At 42.2% G+C, this 20,219-nt stretch overlaps 1 protein-coding gene across 2 annotated transcripts in view; it reads left to right on the top strand.

The window, feature by feature from the left end:
* Positions 1 to 19,861, top strand: part of CPPED1 (calcineurin like phosphoesterase domain containing 1) — a 141,408-nt gene extending 121,547 nt beyond the window's left edge. The window contains exon 3 of one of the 2 annotated variants that reach the window (XM_054533030.2): positions 18,236 to 19,861. In XM_054533030.2, the coding sequence (XP_054389005.1) occupies positions 18,236 to 18,465 (230 nt within the window). In that variant the 3' untranslated portion in view covers positions 18,466 to 19,861. 2 annotated transcript variants of the gene reach the window in all.
* Positions 19,862 to 20,219: the final 358 nt, after the last annotated feature.

The following is a 20,219-nucleotide window of genomic DNA, read 5'->3' on the forward strand; positions in this document are numbered from 1 at the left end:
AGCTCCTCACGTTTTGATGAATGCAATACCCTCTTCTTGGCTTTCCCTGGCTTAAGTCAGAGGCAGGGCACTTTCTCCCTAGCAAATTTCATCTTGAACAAATTCTGCAAAACGTTTTCCTTCCGTGGCTGGCCGCCACCTCTGTCTACCTCCCTCGAGTATTTTTGGATGGATTTCCAATTTGATACATGAACATTCTGTCAGTCAAAACAATCTTTTTAATGAGGCTCTTGTCCTGACAGCTGTGTTTAAGATAGGGCATGGAAATCTAGAAAATCGTCCATTCTGGATTGAAACCTTAATGTGTGCCCCACGCTCCATTTCACACGCAAGCTGCCATCTTCTTTTAAAAATAAAGAGGAAATTATGAATAGTGAGAAAGATGTAATTTGTGCAAATGAAAAGAAAAAGATCTTCTGATCAGATACTTAGAGAAGGATGAGAGGAAAGTATAATTATTGAGTGCTGCCTGAGTACAAGACATGCAGCTTCCTGCTGTGCCACCCAGGGCGTGTCCCTGATTCTCACTTATCTTCCCAGTGGCCCTGGGGGTGGTTGATACTAGTCTTGCCTGCCAAATGAGGAAACTCGGGTTCAGATATGTTGCTGCCCATGCCACACCTACACAGCTCAGCAGCAGCAGAACTGAGGTTCACACCTGAGTCTCCCAACCCCTAGCTCCCACCCCAGGCTGCCACTGCTTTTCTGGCAACCAGTACTAATATTAGTATTAACAGAATACAGCCCTCCTCTTGCATATTGTACAGGTTTTGAATCTGTAAGTCATCAGGAAGGGGAAAAAATAAAAAGTTGAGCATAGCCCCCCATGTAGAAAAGTAATAAAGGGGCTGGGCGCGGTGGCTTGTGCCTGTAATCCCAGCACTTTTGGGAGGCCAAAGTGGGCAGATCACCTGAGTTCAGGAGTTTGAGACCAGCCTGGCCAACATCGCAAAATCCTGTCTCTACTAAAGATACAAAAATTAGCCAGGCATGGTAGTGGGAACCTGTAATCTCAGCTACTCGGGAGGCTGAGGCAGGGAGAACTGCTTGAACCCAAGATACACAAGTTGCAGTGAGCCAAGATCACGCCACTGCACTCCAACATAGGCGACAGAGAGAGACACTGTCTCAAAAAAGTAATAAACGGCAGTGAGTCTGGGGGTTGGAGGAGCATAACTAATCTTCGAGTCCAGGGTAGGGAAGTGATGGTATGCTGTAATCACACTGTCAAGGCTGTGGACTCAAGTGGGCAGCCAGACACCTCCAGGCCCTGGAGAGTAATTATTTCCCAATACTGCTCTTTGCCCTGGAGTGTGAGAGCACATCCCCATGCCCTTTCTGATTCTAAGTGGGATGCAGATGCGGTGGGTGGAAGTGGGAAATGTCATGTTATGAACAGGAGTGTGGGCCACCCTCAGCTGCCTCCAGGTGTTGGTGTGATGACTGTGACCACTGAACCTCTTCCATCCACTCTGTCTCAAACCTTTTGCAGCAGAAGTACTTACCTCCTGATGAAGCTGAGAATGCACAGCCCTAGGTGTTTTCTAGGCCACTTCTGTGCCGTCCACATCTCCCACATTCTTAGTTTTAATTAAGAGGAGCTTTGAAAAGGGAAGAATATAATTTTTGTGGATCGTTAATCAGGTGAGGTAAGAAAAGTATAATTTACATGGCGTCTTAGTTCGTTTTGTGCTGCTATAACAGAATACCTGAGCCTGGGTAATTTATAAAGAACGGAGATTGATTTTTTACAGTTCTGGGGGTTGGGAAGTCCAAGGTGAAGGGGCTGCATCTGGTGAGGGCCTTCTTGTTGGAGCATCCCTGGCAAGAGTGAGGAGGAAGGGGGCCTGGCCATATTCATCCTTTTTTTAAAATCAGGAAGCCACTTCTCTGATAACAGCATTAATGCATTCATGAGGGCAGAGCCCCTGTGACCTAATCATCTCTTAAAGGTCCACCTCCCAACGCTGTTACACTGGGGATTAAGTTTATAACACTTAAACTTTGGGGGGCACATTGAAATAATAACGCATAGCTATTCTTTAGAGGGGGAAACGGGGGTGGGGGGAGAAATCCTTAAAGCAAAGAAATCTCTTCAGGTTTTAGAGTGTGAGCTGGCTTTAGGTAAAGGTCATTTTAACAACTGGGCCATTGCTTCCCACCCAAGCAAAACATTAAAAAGAAAGAATGAGGAAGAGAATCTCAAGAGGAGGCTATGAATCCTAAGATAAACCAGATGCTTTATATCACATGGACCAGACATGTGAGCAAATGTCTGAAATGACCAAGTGTATAGGTGTTAATGTCACACCCATAAGAGGAGATGAGGCTTGAACCCAGGTTTCCAGCAGGGTTCAGCCCAGGAGCATGTGGACCCATCACAGTGAAATCTTTGAGAGGCTCAGCTCCAGAAGGAGATATGCCCCTACAACCCACCCCAGGTCTCACAGGGGTAGAGCTGCTTGGCTTGGGCACTCCGTAACCCGAGAGTGTCTCTCTTCTCATGCTGATGATACAGCAAGCAGGAGAAGCTGGGCTTCTCCCCCAAGACCCAGGTCAGAGGGGCTGTGCAGGCAAGACTCCTTCTTCTCTGGGGGCCGTCTCTGCCCCCTGAATCCCAGATGCTCTCTGAGAAGCTGTAGTAACTATGTGTGTCCCCATGCATGTGAGTAGTCCTTAGAGGGTGGAAAGGCTCTGAACTCTCCTGACCTCCCAGTTTACAGTATTTTTATTATTAAGATACAGAATGATCATCTGACAATCTAGATTTTACATAGCAGTGTAGGGGCAGAGGGAAAGCATTTGTTCCACCTTCTGAAGGTTCACTGTCGAAATGAACTGACAATAAACAGGCGAACAGGAAAAAATGCGTACAGATTTATTAACGTGCTGAACTTGAGAGCCATACAGTATATGAGACTCAGGGGGCAAATGGTTGAAGCGTATATACCCTCTTCATAGGGGAGAGGGTGATGGGAGAAATGTGGGCAATTTTGAGCAATCATAAATGATTTTTAGGGGAGTTGAATGGGCCTAGGAAGCAGACATTATCTTGTAAATGATTCTTTTAGGAAACCGAATGGGACCAACAAGTTATGGGAAGGTAAGAGGCAGAACTGCACTGTGAACAAAGGTTGTCTTATTATGTAGATAAAGTCTCCCAGGTAATCTCTTGGAGCTACCCTCAGAAGAATGGAAGAAAAGTCTGTCTGGGCATGGTGATGACTTTTAGTCTTTTCTCTTCTCCATTGGCTAATCTTTCTCGGTTATTTGATGAGATTCCTAGGGAGGGATTCTTAAGATAATTGCATTTCTTTTAGAAAGAAATCTCCTTAGTCAGATAAGGAAATTCCAGAGACAGTCTGTCACTGCTCTTGGGGAGGGAAGGTCAGAGAGACCTTGAGGCTGCTGCTTTAGTTGAGCGTGTCAAAGTGCCATGTTTTGGGGTACCATTTCTGAGCCCCAACATCAGAAATACAGTTTTCAGGATGTGAGTGAGTAGCTCTAAAATAGGGCAGCATATCCTGAATGGAATAAGTAAAAGATACATTGTCAAATATATAAAAGCAAGTTGCAAATCTGTATGTAGCCTATTCCATTTTTGTGAAATTTTGTGTATGTATATATGTTTCTTTAGATCTATATCTAACATATGTATAGTAGTATACACATTTAAATTATCTGGAAAATACACACTAAACTCCTAAAATAGGAACAGGGATTTCAAGAAATTTCCCTCCTCCCACTTTCTTTTGTTTGATATTCTGTATTTTTACAACATTTGGGTTTAATTTTAGCAAGTATGCATTGTTTTTGTTTTTGGTTTTGTTTTTCTTTTTTTACATTTTATTTGGAAATATTTTCAGGCTTACACAAAAGATGCAAGAAAAAGAATAGTAAAAGGAATACCTGCCTACTCTTTACACACACGTCCAACCATAGTAAGTTCTGTGAATGTGCTTTGTTCAGAAGAAGATGAAAGGGATTATCCAGCATGAAAAAAGAATGGGGAGGATAGCAGTTACTCAGAAGTTCTGGATAAACAAATGTTTATCTTAGGTCCTCCTGAAGAGTTTCCCTTTTAATCTTTGCAAGGCTTTTGCGAGATCACCAAAGAATGAGCTCTCATTGATCAAACTCTCAAATCCTTGTTGGGTATGTAAATTGATTATGTTTTTCTGAAGAATAATTTGGCAGTCATATCAAAAGTCTACAAAATAGGAATATGAAAACTAAATTTATAACCAACAAGAAAAAGAGTGACTATTTTCACCAATACTTTTTAACATTGTATTGGAGATCCTATCTATTGCAAAAAGCAAGAGAAAGAAAGAAGAGACATAAAGATAAGAAGTAAAATGACCTATTTGCAGATGATGTGATTTTTTTTTAACTTGGAAAATCCCAGGAATCTACAAAATAGTTACTAGAATGAATAAATGAATTTAGCAAGGTCTCAGGATACAAGATTAATAGACAAAAATAATTGTATTTTTATATACTATCAGCAAGCAATTGTTAAGTGAAGTTACAAAAATAATTCAGTTTACAATAGCACCATAAAACATGAAATACCTAGGAATAACAAAGGATGTCCAAGACCTCTACCTCTACAAAACATTGCTGAAAGTAATTTTAAAAGACCTAAGTAAATGGAAAGGTAGACCATGTTCATGGATTACAGGGCCAATGTTAATATGGCATTTTCCCCCCGATTGATCGATAGATTCAACAAAATCCCAATCAAAATTACAGCAATTTTATTATTTGTAGAAATCATCATGCTGATTGTAAAATTTCTGTGGAAATGCAAGGTACCTATAATGGCAAAAACAGTTGAATTAGATCTGAGTTACGTTTTTAGGTGGAAGGATGTAGACACTTTTAAAGTAGATATAGAAGTCTCTTTCTGACCATCAGGACAGATGCTCTTACTTACAGAATAGTTGACCTTTTTTGTGTTCACTAACACAATTCACTTGCCTCCCTTATTTGAAATGGCATTCGTGGTTTTATAAATGAAACTACAAATTACTCTTTCCTTTGTTGTCACTGTTTTTTGATTTTTATTTTTGAGAAGCACAGAAACTTTCAGATTTTTGAAGAATCAAGAACTCTTGGCTGAACTTTACCCAAGTGTATTCTTTTTAATGGTATGCTTTATTAGTGAGGGTGGCCTTCCTCCTGTTTTTGTAAATAAAATTTTATTGGATCACAGCCACGCCCACAAGCTTATATAGTTTCTATGGCTGCTTTCACGCTACCAAGGAAGGCAGAGTTGAGTAGTCATGACAGAGACCACATGGCCCACAAAGGCTAAAATATTTACTATCCAGACCTTTCTGGAAAATGTTTGCTGACCCAGGTCAATTAAGTTCGAAGTGATCCTCAAAAGAAGTTCCATGAAAATGTCTTTAAGATCCCATGCTAGTTAACAGGATTTGGGGATGAGAGGGTTTGAATCAGTGAAAGGCTGAAGTCGGAAGTGATGGGATGCTTTGATGCTTACCACGAGAAAGGAGACACATACATGACCATGGCACTTTCTTTTTTCTTTTTTTGAGACAGAATCTCGCTCTGCCACCAAACTGGAGTGCAGTGGCACGAGCTCAGCTCACTGCAGCCTCCGCCTCCCGGGTTCAAGTGATTCTCGTGCCTCAGCCTCCCAAGTAGCTGGGATTACAGGCGTCCACCACCACATCCACATCCACATCCACATCTCTATATTTTTAGTAGAGACGGGGTTTTCCATGTTGCCCAGGCTGGTCTCAAACTCCTGGCCTCAAGTGATCTACCCGCCTTGGCCTCCCAAAGTGCTGGGATTACAGGCATAAGCCACCGTGCCCAGCCGACCTTGGAATTTTTTGTAAGTCATTCCATTTTAGCCAGTCTATAGCTCCATGCAGCCCTCTGGCCCCGCCTTTCCCCGCCCTCGCCTATCCTCTAGCCAAGCCAGAATCTGAACTGGAATTCTGGTACCACCCACCAGCTGACCTTCAGTGGTGTCCTCTGGCAAATGTGCAGGAGTTTCTTGATGTTGGGTGTCAGGAGGATTAAAAATGCTGAAGAAGAAATTCGGATGCCCAGCAGCTGCCAGTCTGCAGGAGCCTTTACGTTTGGTGTCTGCTGCTTCCTAGACACACTTGACTCTCTTCACTCGCTCGTGATATTCCCCTCACCTGGTGTGTCTTTGCCTCCACTTGGCAGGTGTTTTAGTGCTGACTCTGGGGACAGACTCCTGGGTTCAGATCCTGCCTCACCACTTACAAGCTGACTTAGGCAAACTACTGAACATCTCTAAATCTATGATAAAATCACAGATAATAACCATGCCTCCTTCATGGAGAAACTGTGGGAATTAAGTGAGCTAAAAACAAGTGAAGTGCCTAGAACAATGTCTAGACAGATAATGAACACTCCATAAATATTTTTATCGTCATTATTATTATTACCACCATAATATGATCCCCCCTCAGGCCTCAGGTCAGACATGAGCAGAGAACTAGGAGAAATTAAGGACGTGTTTAGGTCAGAGCCACCCCCTCCAGGAAGCCTTCTTACAGGGCCTATGGCACGGTGATCTTTGGCACTTTGCACCTCTGAGATGGTGGACAGAGCTTGTGCTTCTGAATTGGCCTTAGCCAAGTATACATCTTAGATATGTGAATCCAGGCAAGTCACTTAACCTCTCTGTACCTCATTCCCTCATCTGCAAAAGGGGATGATATCTTCCTCGTCAGGGTCCTCATCAGGCTTGAGTGAGATGATGCGGGTGCAAAGTGCAGCTCGTAGATGTCCAGTGAATAAAATGCTGCTGAATGATGTCGATTTCTGCATTTTGTTATGAGTAGCTCTTTCTCTGACTGCCTGGCTATAGACCTCGAGTTCTTGATTGCTGGGAATGGTTGGTCCCACCACACTCCGTAATACCTGGCACCAAGAGGGAGCTCAACAAATGTTTATTGCCTCAAACTAACTGAAGCAGCAGCCTCCCACCTTACCCGGATCCCCTGGCAGTCCTGGGCCACAGGCATTGAGGCACCGGGGAAGATATATACCAGGGAAATTCTGATGACAGTGAGTAAATATGCTGGAATCTAGAATTCCCCAGTTGACAACACAAAGTGAAGAACCTCTTCCTGAATGAGTCAGGTGGGGCTTAACCACGATTTCATATTCCCAATCTGCACCTCCCAAACCCACTTAAGAAACATCTGTCTCTTCCCCTTTGACCCCTGGCCACCCCTGGCCAGAATCTCTTATCTCAAAGCCTGCTAAGGAAAGTCTGTACCAGCAGGAGGGATTGTTTATACCTACCTTCTGTACATTCACAACCAACCTTTCCTTTTTTAACTTTCCATTTCTCTCCCTCTTTTTTATTTGTGTCACATTTTTCCCTGCCACTGAGACAGAATAAATTCAGGGTGAGTGATGGTTTGCAATGCAGTTTTCACTGTTATAGTTGGCAACGTAAAGCTGGATCACATTTTCACAAATATAGTCTGATACAGGATAAAAGTAAAAGCTGTCCAATTGGAGTGTGTTTACACTTTCCCGGTCTAAGCCCCAACACCAAGGCATTAAAGAAGTCCAGTGTTTAGTATCAGAATTGTACTGGGTTGCATCTCAATTTCCTGATTGATTTGAAGCAGGTTTCCAATATTAGAATATTACATTATACAGCGACTGAGTCCCAATCCTCTGATTGATTTGAAATGAACTTGAATCAAGATAGCTTAAAAATAGCTTTTATAGCATCTTCATGACTTGATACCATGGAGAAAAAACATACGAAGCTAATGCCACAGAAATCATCCTTTGTTGATGCAGTGGCTGCCTTTGCTGGAAATTCTTCTGGCAGTAATTTAAAAAGATGCCTGTCATCTCCTTACAGCAGTTCATAATTCAAAAACAATCTATACATAATACTCAATTAAGGAACCATAGAGGCATGTCAGCCACAGATGACTGATGCACAGTCTGAGTGGAAATTCTGCCCAACTCTTGAAAACATCACTAAAATCAATCCCCCATCAGGGAAACCAAGATTTATTAATAGATTCCTTACCTTCATCGAGTTGTGAATCAATGCTTCCCTATCAAAAGCTAATAGAAAGCTGAGATGGGTAAAACTTCTTACAGGTCCTCATGGCCTGTCGGCATGAAAGGGAGAGGATTATAACTCGGAGAGAGGCTGCATGTTGCAGAGCTGGACTGCCATGCTTTGTGCCCCCCTCCAGCAGTGAGAAGCTGGCCCTGCCCTGGAGAAAGCCTCCTGGGTGGGGCGATGAGGAGCTTGGTACTGACACCCATGCTCCCCCCTAGACCTCTGCCACCTGTGATATGGGCTGTCATTTTTATTCATGGTACAGAAGAGGAAATGCCAACTCACGGAGGTCTGTAATGGGTCCAAGGTCCCAAAGCAGAATGGGCTCTGATGTCTGAGTACCCCGAGTTCTGATCCTCGATGGCCTGTTGTCTAGCTTTGTGGCTTTGTGTTTGTTTCTTAACTTCTCTGGGCCTCAGTTTTCTCATCTGTAAAATGGAGACGACGTGAGTCCCTAGGACAGAGGTGCATTGGGAGGATTCAGTAAAACAGGATGTAGGATACAGAGCGTCCCGCTGCTGTGCCACCCCCTTCCAGGCCCCTCCTCCTTTCACTCCACCTGGAGTGGTTGCCCTTACTGGAGGTGGAACTAGGAGAAATATTCCGGGTTCAGAACTTCCAGGCCTCCCTGGAGCTGAGAAATAGACTCAGAAACCCCCACGTCTGGAAACTCACCAGGCTTCTTCTGGATATGGTTCCAACCCAAGAAGTGTTTCCCCCATTTTCCAGCTCAACATCTCATTCCTCGTTTCAGACTCCTTGAGCCAGCCAGGAGCATGCCAGAGCCTTGAACTCAGCATCAGAACCCACGAGGACAGAGTTAGTCACATCTTCCTACTTCTGAGACAGACTTTTGCCCCCTGCCTGGCCATCTCTTTGTAAACTCATCACATAGTCATTGCTTGATTTTTTTCATGCAGGACCCCAGAAGGCCAAGTTCCTCATTGGAATTGGGGGAGAAATCTCTTTTACCAGAAGGAGAAGGTTTTGAACCCAACTGCTTTGCTCACTAGTAGTTTCTCTCATCTTTATTTATTATTATTATTTTGAGACAGGGTCTTGCTCTGTTGCCCAAGCTGGAGTGCAGTGGTGCAACCATAGCCCACTACAACCTCTAACTCCTGAGCTCAAGCAATCCTCCCTTCTCAGCCTCCCGAGTAGCTGGAACTACAGGCATGCACCTCCATGCCTGGCTGATTTGATAAATTTTTTGTAGAGACAGGATCTTACTGTGTTGCCGAGGCTGGTCTCAAACTCCTGGCCCCAAGCGATCCTCTTACCTCGGCCTCCCAAAATGCTGGGATTACAAGTGGGAGCCACCGCACCCGGCCTCATCTTTATTGCTAGTCGTCTTGCAGCATCTTTGCTACTCTAAGAATCCTCGTTTGGTCACATTTTCTGTGACTTAGGACATTAACAATAATTGGTGAGCCCTGAGGGGCAGATGGAGAGGACATGCATATTACAGAGAGGCACAGCTGTCCGCGGTCTGGGGAGACCCGCTCTGAGAGGTCCTCTGGGCACTTGAACAATCACCATTAAATGCTCCCCTCTCTGTTAATGCCAATCAATATGGTGTGAAATTTAAACATAAATGAGTTTTTACAGCTAATTATGGCTAATGCAAGCTTCTTTCAAAATTGCCAGACATTCTTTCCAGAATAGTACAGTTTGCAACTATGAGTTAGGCATGAAGAGCCAAATCTCATAAACATAATTTAGCATGCAAAGAAATAATAATGCTAAGTGCTTTCTGTCCAGCCGTTCAGTGTTCCCCCAGGCAGGGCTGATCTCATGCGGTCTCATTTGAGCTGCAGACTAGCTTTGAAACCCCAGGAAAGCCACAGAGGAGGCAGTCATTTCCACCACCCCTCCGGTCTGTACGATGGGAGCCTTTCAGTTGCCTATTTATGGCGAGGACCCATCGGGCGCCCAACCCAGCAGTTCCAGGTGCAATCTGAGAACCGCACAGTTTGTGCCCTGGAGTGGCAGTGGCTGCATCTGTCACACCACCCTGCCCTGTTCATGTTGCCCTGATGTTTCTTTTTCTTTTCTTTTTTCTCTTTTCTTTTTTCTTTTCTTTTGAGACAGGGTCTTGCTCTCACCCAGGCTGGAGTGCAGTGGCACAATCTCGGCTCACTGCAAGCTCCGCCTCCCGAGTTCAAGCGATTCTCCTGCCTCAGCCTTCCAAGTAACTAGAATTACAGGCGCCTGCCACCACGCCTGGCTAGTTTTTGTATTTTTAGTAGAGATGGGGTTTTGCCGTCTTGGCCAGGCTGTTCTTGAACTCCTCAACTGATCCACCCGCCTCGGCCTCCAAAAGTGCTGGGATTTCATTCCTGATCACCAGATTAATTCGTGATCATTGTAAGCATTACACTACTGCAATAAGAGAGAATGACGCACCTCTCACTAATCCCACCCCACACCTCTCACCTGGAATCACCACTATAAGCAGTTTAATGTCTGTGCACACATACCCTCTTAGGTATACATATGCACAAATAGGCACACATACCCGTATATGCACACAAACCTTCTAAGGCATACATTATTTTACGGAGGATCACACGATGTTTTTGCAGCAGTGTGCTATACATATTAATGGTATTTGGCACCGTTTGGTGACAGTATATGTAAATTACCTCTTTTTAAAAAATGTGCATAATGTCATTTAACAGGTCTTCCATAAATAAACATTACTAACCGTACTGCAATGCACGTTGAACCATATATTAATGTCCACAGGTACAACACTGATACATCTTGGGGCTTTTCCCTGGGGATTTCTGAAGGATAACTGTCTACCAAAATGGTTTTTTTGGGCCAAGGGAATGTGCAGTAAAATGTGCGACAGTATTGCTAGATTGCCCCCTTAACATGAGTTCTTTCTGTTCAAATCCTAATAAGAAGTAAATGGAATTACAGCCATGCATCGTTACGCAATTTTGTCGTGTTGCAAACATCACAGTGTCCTTACACAAACCTAGATGGTGTAGTCTACTGCACACCTAGGCTGTGTGCTGTAGCCCATGGCTCCTAGACTGCAAACCATGCAGCATGGTACTGTACTGGATATTGCACGCAACCGTAACACAATGGTGGGGATTTGTGTATCTAGACATAGAGAAGGTACAGTGAAAATACAGCATTATAATCTTACGGGACCCCTTCATATATGGCATCCATCGTTGACCAAAACGTCCATGGTAGGGATTTGTGTATCTAGACATAGAGAAGGTACAGTGAAAATACAGCATTATAATCTTACGGGACCCCTTCATATATGGCGTCCATCGTTGACCAAAACGTCCATGGTAGGGATTTGTGTATCTAGACATAGAGAAGGTACAGTGAAAATACAGCATTATAATCTTACGGGACCCCTTCATATATGGCGTCCATCGTTGACCAAAACGTCCATGGTAGGGATTTGTGTATCTAGACATAGAGAAGGTACAGTGAAAATACAGCATTATAATCTTATGGGACCACCTTCATATATGGCGTTCATCATTGACCAAAACATCCGTGTGCTGCACATGACTGTAGCTGTTTTTCTCCACCTGCGGCTGTCTTAAGTAGGGAAGGCTGAGTACTTTATGCACCTGAGCTGATCCACACCTGCCCACAGGTGAATCTCCAGTTCCCGCCAGCACAGGTAGCTATAGTCCCAAGAGCTCTCTTTACAGCCTCCCAGAACCCACTCACCAGAAGCAGAGGCTATCAGCATATTCCCTTCATGCCCCTTCTCTTTCTCTCCCCTTGTTCTCCTGTCTCCTCATTTTCTTTCCCTTACCCCTCTTTACCACCATTCTCAATCTCTGTTTCCTTCCTGTTCCCCAGTGTGGAACTAGTAAAATCATTCAGATCCTGGAACAGAAAAAGGACATTAGGAAGAAACTAAGGGAATCTAATCATGGGCTTTAATTAATCTGAATATGTCAATATTGGTTCATTAATTGTAACAAATATATTATCCTGATGTAATATGTTAATGAATGGAGAAAATGGTACAGGGGTTAAGTATACTTTTAAAAATACAGCCAGGCGCGATGGCTCACACCTGTAATCTCAGCACTTCGGGAGGCCAAGGCAGGTTGATCACTTGAGGTCAAGAGTTTGAGACCAGCCTGGCCAACATGGTGAAACCCCATCTCTACTAAAAATACAAAAATGAGCTGGGCATGGTGGCAGGCACCTGTAATCCCAGCTACTCAGGAGGCTGAGGCAGGAGAATCACTTGAACCTGGGAGGCGGAGGTTGCAGTGAGCCGAGATCGCACCACTGCACTTCAGCCTGGGCGTCACAGTGAGACTCCACCTCAAAAAATATATAAAAAATAAATAAATAATTTAAAAAATAAAAACACATGGATCATTTACATTTAGTCATCGTATGTGCTTCAGTTCATCTTGGCTGTGACAGTTTCTCACTCGTTCCTTGTTTTTGATGACAGTTTTGAGGAATGCTGGTCAGGTATTTGATATGAGGTGTCTCTCTTGGGAATGTGTCTGATGTTTTTCTCTGGATTAGACTGGGGTGATGGATTTGGGGGTGGAAGACCACAGAGGTGAAGTGCCATTTTTATCACATTCATATCAAGAGCACATACTAACCATGTGACTTATCACTTTTGGTGTTTGTCCAGTTTCTTCACTGTAAATATATTCTTTTTTTTTTTTTAACCTTCTCTTTAAACTATACTCTTTGAACAGAAGTCACGATGCACAGCCCACACCTAAGGAATGAAGAAAGATGCTGTACTTCCTAGAGGGTGGGGTGTCTGTGTCATTTATTTGTTACTCTTCTGCGTGTAGAGATGTTTCTCCCCCTACCATTTATTTATTTATTTATTCAGTAGTTTATTATTTATTTATATTTATTTATTTATTCAGTAGTTTATTATTATGGTCTTGCGAAGTTTTTATTTGTTTGTTTTTAGAGACAAGGTCTCTCTGTCACCCAAATTGGAATGCAATGGCCCAGTCATAGCTCACTGTAGCTTCAAACTTCCAGGCTCAAGCAATCCTCCCACCTCAGCCTCCTGAGAGCTAAGACCACAGGCATGAGCCACCACACCTGCTAATTTTGTCATGTTTTGTAGAGACAGGATCTCACTATGTTGCCCAGGCTGGTTGAACTCCTGGCCTCAAGCGATCCTCTCACCTTGGCCTCCCAAAGTGCTGGGATTGCAGGCATGAGTCAGTGCGCCTGACCGCTTCTTGGATTTTTTTATACTTTGGGTTGTAATTCAACACTAGTTTATTTCACCACTCAGATTGTTAAGCTTTGGCCATTGGGAATCCTGTCACTTGATTCCTGTGTCCATTTGCCATACCCCATCGTTGCAGGGTTTTTGTTTCTGAGCACCACTTTCCTTTCTGGCAACACAAGATGTTCCAGGTTCATCTTCTGTATTTCTTGCTCAATGCTATGGTAGCCATTTCTCCAAGGAGCCATAGTTCCTTTTATTAGAGAATCCTTACTAGGAAGCCAGATCTGAGTGCTAGGTGCTCTCATTGCTAATACATACTTCTAGGGGCTCTCAGCTGACAGAGCAAGGAAATGAATGTCTGTGTACTGGCCTGTGTATATACACATCTATAAATATTTCTATGTGATACCACAGTGATATTAAGCTAAACATGAATTACCACTGATATCTCCAACTCTAATCCATTGTTACGATATGGATCATTTTAGCTTCCTCCTCTTCCTGTAATTTTTTTGCATTTTTATTGAGCTATAATTCACATACCATAAAATGCACTCTTTTGAAGTATCAAATTTAGTCGTTTTAATATATTCACAAGGTTGTGCAACTATCACCATGATCTAACTGCAGACCATTTTTACCATTCCACAAAGAAACCCTGCACCTGTCAGCAGTCACTCTCCCATTCCATCCTTCCCTCAGCCCCTAGCAACCACTGATCTACTTTCTCTGTGGATTTAGCTATTCTGGACATTTTATTTAAATGGAAGCCTACAAGATGGGGCCTTTTGCAAGTGGCTTATCTCACTTAGCTTAATATTTGTAAGGTGCATCTACATTGCAGCATGTATCAATACTTTATTCCTTTTCCGTGGTTGAATAACATCCCATTGTATGGGTAGACCACATTTTGTTTACCCATCGTCAACTGATGGACATTTAGGTTGCTTCCATATTTTAGGCTCTTTTGAAAAATGCTGCTATGAATACTCACCTACAAGTTTTTGCATGGGCAAATGTTTTCTTTTCTCTTAGATACATACTTAGGAGTGAAATAGCACAATTATGGTAAATACGTGTTTAACATTTGAGGAATTGCCAAAATGTTTTCCAAAAGAACTGTACCATTTTACTTCCCCACCAGCACTGTATGAAGGTTCTAATTTCTCCAAATCCCTGTGAACACTGGTTGCTTTCCATCTCTTTCATCACAGCCATCCGAGTGGATATGAAGTGGTTATCCCATTGTCGCTAATCGCATTTCCCTAAAGATAAACGATGTTGAGCATCTTTTCATGTGATTGTCAGCCATTTGTGTATCTCCTTTGAAGAAATGTCTGTTTAAATCCTTTCCCGCTTGTTAATTGGGTTGTCTTTTGGTTGAGTTGTAAAAGCTCTTTATGTTTTCTGGGTATTAGACCCTTATTAGATACATGATTTGCAAATATTTTTGCCCATTCCATGGGTTGTCTTTTCATTTTTTATAATGTTTTGGGAGCACAAAAGTTGGTAATTTTGATGAAGTTTAGTTTGGCTGCTATGCCCAAACATTTTAAAGAAATAAGGTAACTATACATTTTTTTTCTTTCAAAGTATCAGGTTATTCCGTGTTCTTATCTCCCTTCCAAACATGGCAATAACTTATATATGCTTTAAGTTTCCACCGAACTCCCTATCTTGACATTTTTGATGTTTAGTTTCACTTTTAACATTAAAAAATAGGTTTAAAAAAATCAATAGTTAACTCAGTTTACCAAAATATTGGTGTTTGCTCATCATTATTTTTTAATATTTCATCCTTTCTTTTGCTGAAGCAATTCTTTCAGTGAAGATTTAGACATGGTAAACTTTTAGTTTTTATGTTCCAAACATGTCTTTTTTTTGCCCTCAAACTTAAATGATAGTTTAGCTAGGAATAAAATTTGAGGTTCATAGTTATTTGCCGTCAGCATTTAGAAGGCATTACTCTTTGATTCTGTTATTATTAAGATTCCTGCTATCTGTATGATTATCATTTCTTTATAACGTTTTTACTGCGGTTCTTTCTATGGTTTTTCTCTTTGTCTTTGCTGTACCACAATTTTAGTGCACCATATGTCAGTAGGAATTAACTATCATGTTTCCTATGTAGTACTTTTTATCTGAGGACCTGTGTCTTCCTTTTTTCTGGAAAATTTCTGTTATTTCTTCAAATTCTTCTATTATTTTCTCCTTTCTTCTCCACCAGCTCCTCTAAACTTCTGCTGATCTTAATCTATCCTTTGAATTTTTGAATTCGGAGAACTCAAATCAAGAGCACGTTCCTGTTGCTCGTGTCTGGGTCTCTGTGTTGTCTTCTGGATCATTTCCTCAGTTTTACCTCTCAGTTCACTAATTTCCTCTTTGATTGATGTCTAGAATTGGTCTCATTTATTTTATTATTTTTCACAGAGATGGGGTCTTGCTACATTGCACAGGCTGGTCTCATACTGCTGGCGTCAAGCAATTCTTGCACCTCAGCCTCTCAAAGTATAGGGATTACAGGCATGAGCCACCATGCCTGGCCTGTCTCATTTATTGAGGGTTGTTTTTATTTTAAATTTTAATGGATATTTCTTTTGTGTCCACTATCTCTAAACGTTCATTACCTCCTATTCTCATTCAATTTATGCCTATGTTGTTTCATAACATCTTTTTATGGGTGTTAGTCCTTTATTAAGGACTCTTTGATATGTTAAACACATTGATTTGACATATTTGTCAGACAATTTTAAATAATTAATTTCTTCTGGAGTAAATTTATGTTCCCAATTGAAGGGTGCGTAGAATATTTTACCACGTGTGATTTCTTCATGGGCAGCAGAATTTTTCATTGCAGGGTCAATGTGAGTAAAGGCTATTTTTTTTGTTTTTTGTTTTTCCCTCATTCTTTCTCTCTTGACTAACTTCTCTCTCTCTAGTGGTTTTCATTACCTCCACCCCCACCCCCATTCAGGACCAGGCCTTGTAATAGTGGTTTAGGGCCCCACGGTAATATCGGGGAAGTCATTTCGGTTCCTAGACTTGAGCCTGTGTGTCTCCTTCCTTCCTAGACTCTCAGGTTGCAGTAAGCCTTAGCCCAGTGGTGTGCTGGAGACAGCTCCTACTAACTCATTAGGACCAATCATTACATTTTAAGGAATGTTGTAAGCTGGTTGTTAAGTGGCCATTATTAATAATTATATAAACTCAGCATTAAATAGATTATATTAAAAAGCAAAGGTAATAAATACTCAAAACTGATCACTTTGTAATTCTTTTGCTAAATATTGCTGTGATCCATGCTCTTGAGGCTGTTGGCAGCTCTTGTATCTCTATGGTAGAAACAGATCTGATATATATGTAATGGGCACTACTGGGCATCTCTTCTACATCTGGTTCAATGACATCACCTTGGCAACTTGAAATCAGTCAGCCACGGCCACAATGGAAGTATTTACACCATGAAAATTGACAAATGTGACAAATCAGGTCTTTAAAAAAAAAAATAACATGTGAAACATTTACCAGCCTATCACTTCCCCAGCCCCAGGCAGTAGCAGCATTCTTCAGCCTCCTTCCATAAACAGAGGCACCGACAACAGCCCTTCTTTCAGCAGGGAGCCAGGCTTTATTTTCCCCGTTTTCCCCTGAAAATGCTTTCAGTCTCTATGATCTTCTAAGAGCTGAACTCCTGGTGACATTTTACTCCCACTCGTGACTTTGCCTCTCTGTTTTGTGTCTGGCCTGTAGAGCTGTTTGTTTTGTTTTTGAGCCTACCTGTGTCCTTGGGTTTTCTGTTTTACGTTTCATCCATTACGGCTGTTTGGAGCAGAGGGGGTTCATCATATGTCAAACATGCTCTGCTATCTTAATTAGAATGCCATAAACATTATTTTTATTTACTTATTTTGAGATGGAGTCTTGCTCTTGTCGCCCAGGCTGGAGTGCGGTGGCACGATCTAGGCTCACTGCAACCTCTGCCTCTTGGATTCAAGCAATTCTCCTGCGTCAGCCTCCTGAGTAGCTGAGATTACAGACACCTGCCACCAGGCCCTCCTAATTTTTTTGTATTATTTATTTGTTTGTTTGTTTATGTGTTTATTTTTGAGACAGAGTCTCGCTCTGTTGCCTAGGCTAGAGTGCAGTGGCATGATCTTGGCTCACTGCAACCTCCACCTCCCGAGTTCAAGTGATTCTTCTGCCTCAGCCTCCCAGGTAGCTGGTACTGCAGGCACCTGCCACCACGCCTAGCTAATTTTTGTATTTTTTAGTATGAGGTTTCACCATATTGGCCAGGCTGGTCTCAAACTCCTGACCTTGTGATCCACCCATCTTGACCTCCCAAAGTGCTGTGATTACAGGCATGAGCCACCATGCCCGGCCATTTTTTTTTATATTTTTAGTAGAAACAGAGTTTCACCATGTTGGCCAGGCTGGTCTCGAACTCCTGACCTCAAGTGATCCACCCATCTTGGCCTCCCAAAATGCTGGGATTACAGGCATGAGCCACCATCCCTGGCCATAAATGTTATTTTTAAAAGACATAACTTTTGTCATCTTGATATTTCTATAGGACTCAGAATGTTTTCTTCAGTCTCCTTTGTCTTTTCTCAAAGTCATTCACTTCATCTTCCTTCTCTCATTTTCTTCCCTAGTACTTCTTTGTACTAGTTATGACAAACATGTTAATAATATACATATGAAGTATCCTTTCAAAGATTCTGGATGTCACATACACTTTCTATTTGTTGATTATATACAGAATAATATTATACATTTAATATGATAATTCTGCATGATGGTTTAATAATATATTTGATATATTATTGTTCGCAGAATAAAATGCTGGAGACCCCAGGTTACCTAATGGAAGTCCTCGGCCGCCTAATGTCTTTTTCCCTTCCCTGCAGGTGTCAAAGTCGTGTTCTCAGGCCACTACCACAGGAATGCCGGGGGTACCTACCAGAACCTCGACATGGTGGTGTCATCTGCCATTGGATGCCAGCTTGGCAGAGACCCCCACGGGCTCCGAGTCGTGGTGGTCACCGCTGAGAAAATTGTTCACCGATACTACAGTCTAGATGAGCTGAGTGAGAAAGGAATAGAAGACGATCTCATGGATTTGATCAAGAAAAAATGACGCTCATTCCTGTTCCCGTTCACTTTTCACTTGCACTATTTTTTTATTTTGCCAGAAACAGCAGCTGCATATAACCCCTTGCTGAAATATAAAAATAGCCCAGGCAGGTTTGTGAATTTATGTCTTTTTGCATAAATCAGAGAGCTGGGGCCCTATCCTGAATTATATTCAAAATAGAACTGCGTTTCCTTTAAAATGGAGCGAGTGATCCTGGAAATCAGTTTTTAAAATATTAGACTATCTCTGCTTGGATGTTTGAATAAATTCTCCTAATGCTGTGTTTCTCAACTCCACTTTTGAATTGGATTGTTTTCTGGTTAGCATATGATCAAAGTCTGCCTATCGACCTCAATTCCAATCTGATAGCCAAGTATGATCTTTGATAATTCCTTAAACTACACCTGATTGTATTAAATTGTGGTCATGATTCCCAAAACGCTAGGCAAAACAAAGTTCATCTCCTTTCCTTTCCAGCAGAACGAACAGCCGTCTCCCTTGTTGGGAGAGCCATGCAGACTTATTTTGACAAGGAGCCAAGTAGCCACCATTTACTGTTAAATTCTGAGACTTCTGATGATAGGAACAGAATGCAGTTGATACAGCTCGGAGCTTAAATTTGCCTTCCTGGGTGCCTAGAAAAGTCACCTTTGCACATAAATTGGCCATTTATGAAAATCTCCTCCAAGAGACTGAAACCAAAGCTCTAAAACGCCGCTTCTCCAGTCGCTGGGCAGCACATTTTGAGTTTGTTCACATCCACATTCTGGCTGTGTAGCCACTCCACAGATGGGTGGTCTCTTGGGATCAGAATGCCCCTCCACTCATGAGACTCTTTGTTTTGTCCACTTTGACAGAAAAAGTGGGAATGTATGCAGAGCTTTCAAAAGAAACAAAAAGGCCAAAACGGTGCCTTCAGCCACATCCTCTGAATTGGCCCTGACTTGGATTAAATGCTCTAATGCAAAATCCCTTGACAAAAGCGCATAGGTTATTTCAAATCAGCATTGTTTTTTATGTAACCTGTTTTACTGCATCTTCTCAGCAGCTTCTGACCATTGCTCAATTTTCTCCTTTACAGCCATTGTTCTGGTGGACAAATAACCTAGGTACTCCAAATCCTGGCAGGAAAAACGTACAGCATTATGAAACAGCACTCAGTAATCCTAAAATGACTTCCAAAGCTGGTTACACATGACCTGCAAAGTCTATTAAATTAAAAGACTTTCTCATTACAGAGTTTAGTCAACGTAGCAAAACCATGGGAAATTAAATGGAAAGATAATTAAATATGTAAATTCATAAGGAACAAAAGGTGAGAAGTTAATTATACAATAGGTTGGTGACACCAGAGTTCATTGTTATGTGCCACAAGAAAATTAAATTTTTTAAAAAACTAGAATGCTCTTCTTTTAGTGTTTTGCTGAAATCTTGTTTTGTATTTGTTTCTTTACAACAGGTGCAGGTATAGGAGGTCAAGAAAAGGAGTTCGTTAAAGGGCATAGCTAATAACAACCACACATTGGGCCGGGCGCAGTGGCTCACGCCTGTAATCCCAGCACTTTGGTAGGCTGAGACGGGCAGATCACCTGAGATCAGGAGTTTGAGACCAGTCTGGCCAACATGGTGAAACTCCATCTCTACTAAAAATACAAAAATTAGCCAGGCATGCTGGTGCACACCTGTAATCCCAGCTACTCGGGAGGCTGAGGCAGGAGATCGCTGGAACTCAGGAGGCAGGAGTTGCAGTGAGCCAA

Source organism: Pongo abelii, chromosome 18 (assembly GCF_028885655.2).
Source record: "Pongo abelii isolate AG06213 chromosome 18, NHGRI_mPonAbe1-v2.0_pri, whole genome shotgun sequence".
Taxonomy (NCBI): Eukaryota; Metazoa; Chordata; class Mammalia; order Primates; family Hominidae; genus Pongo; species Pongo abelii.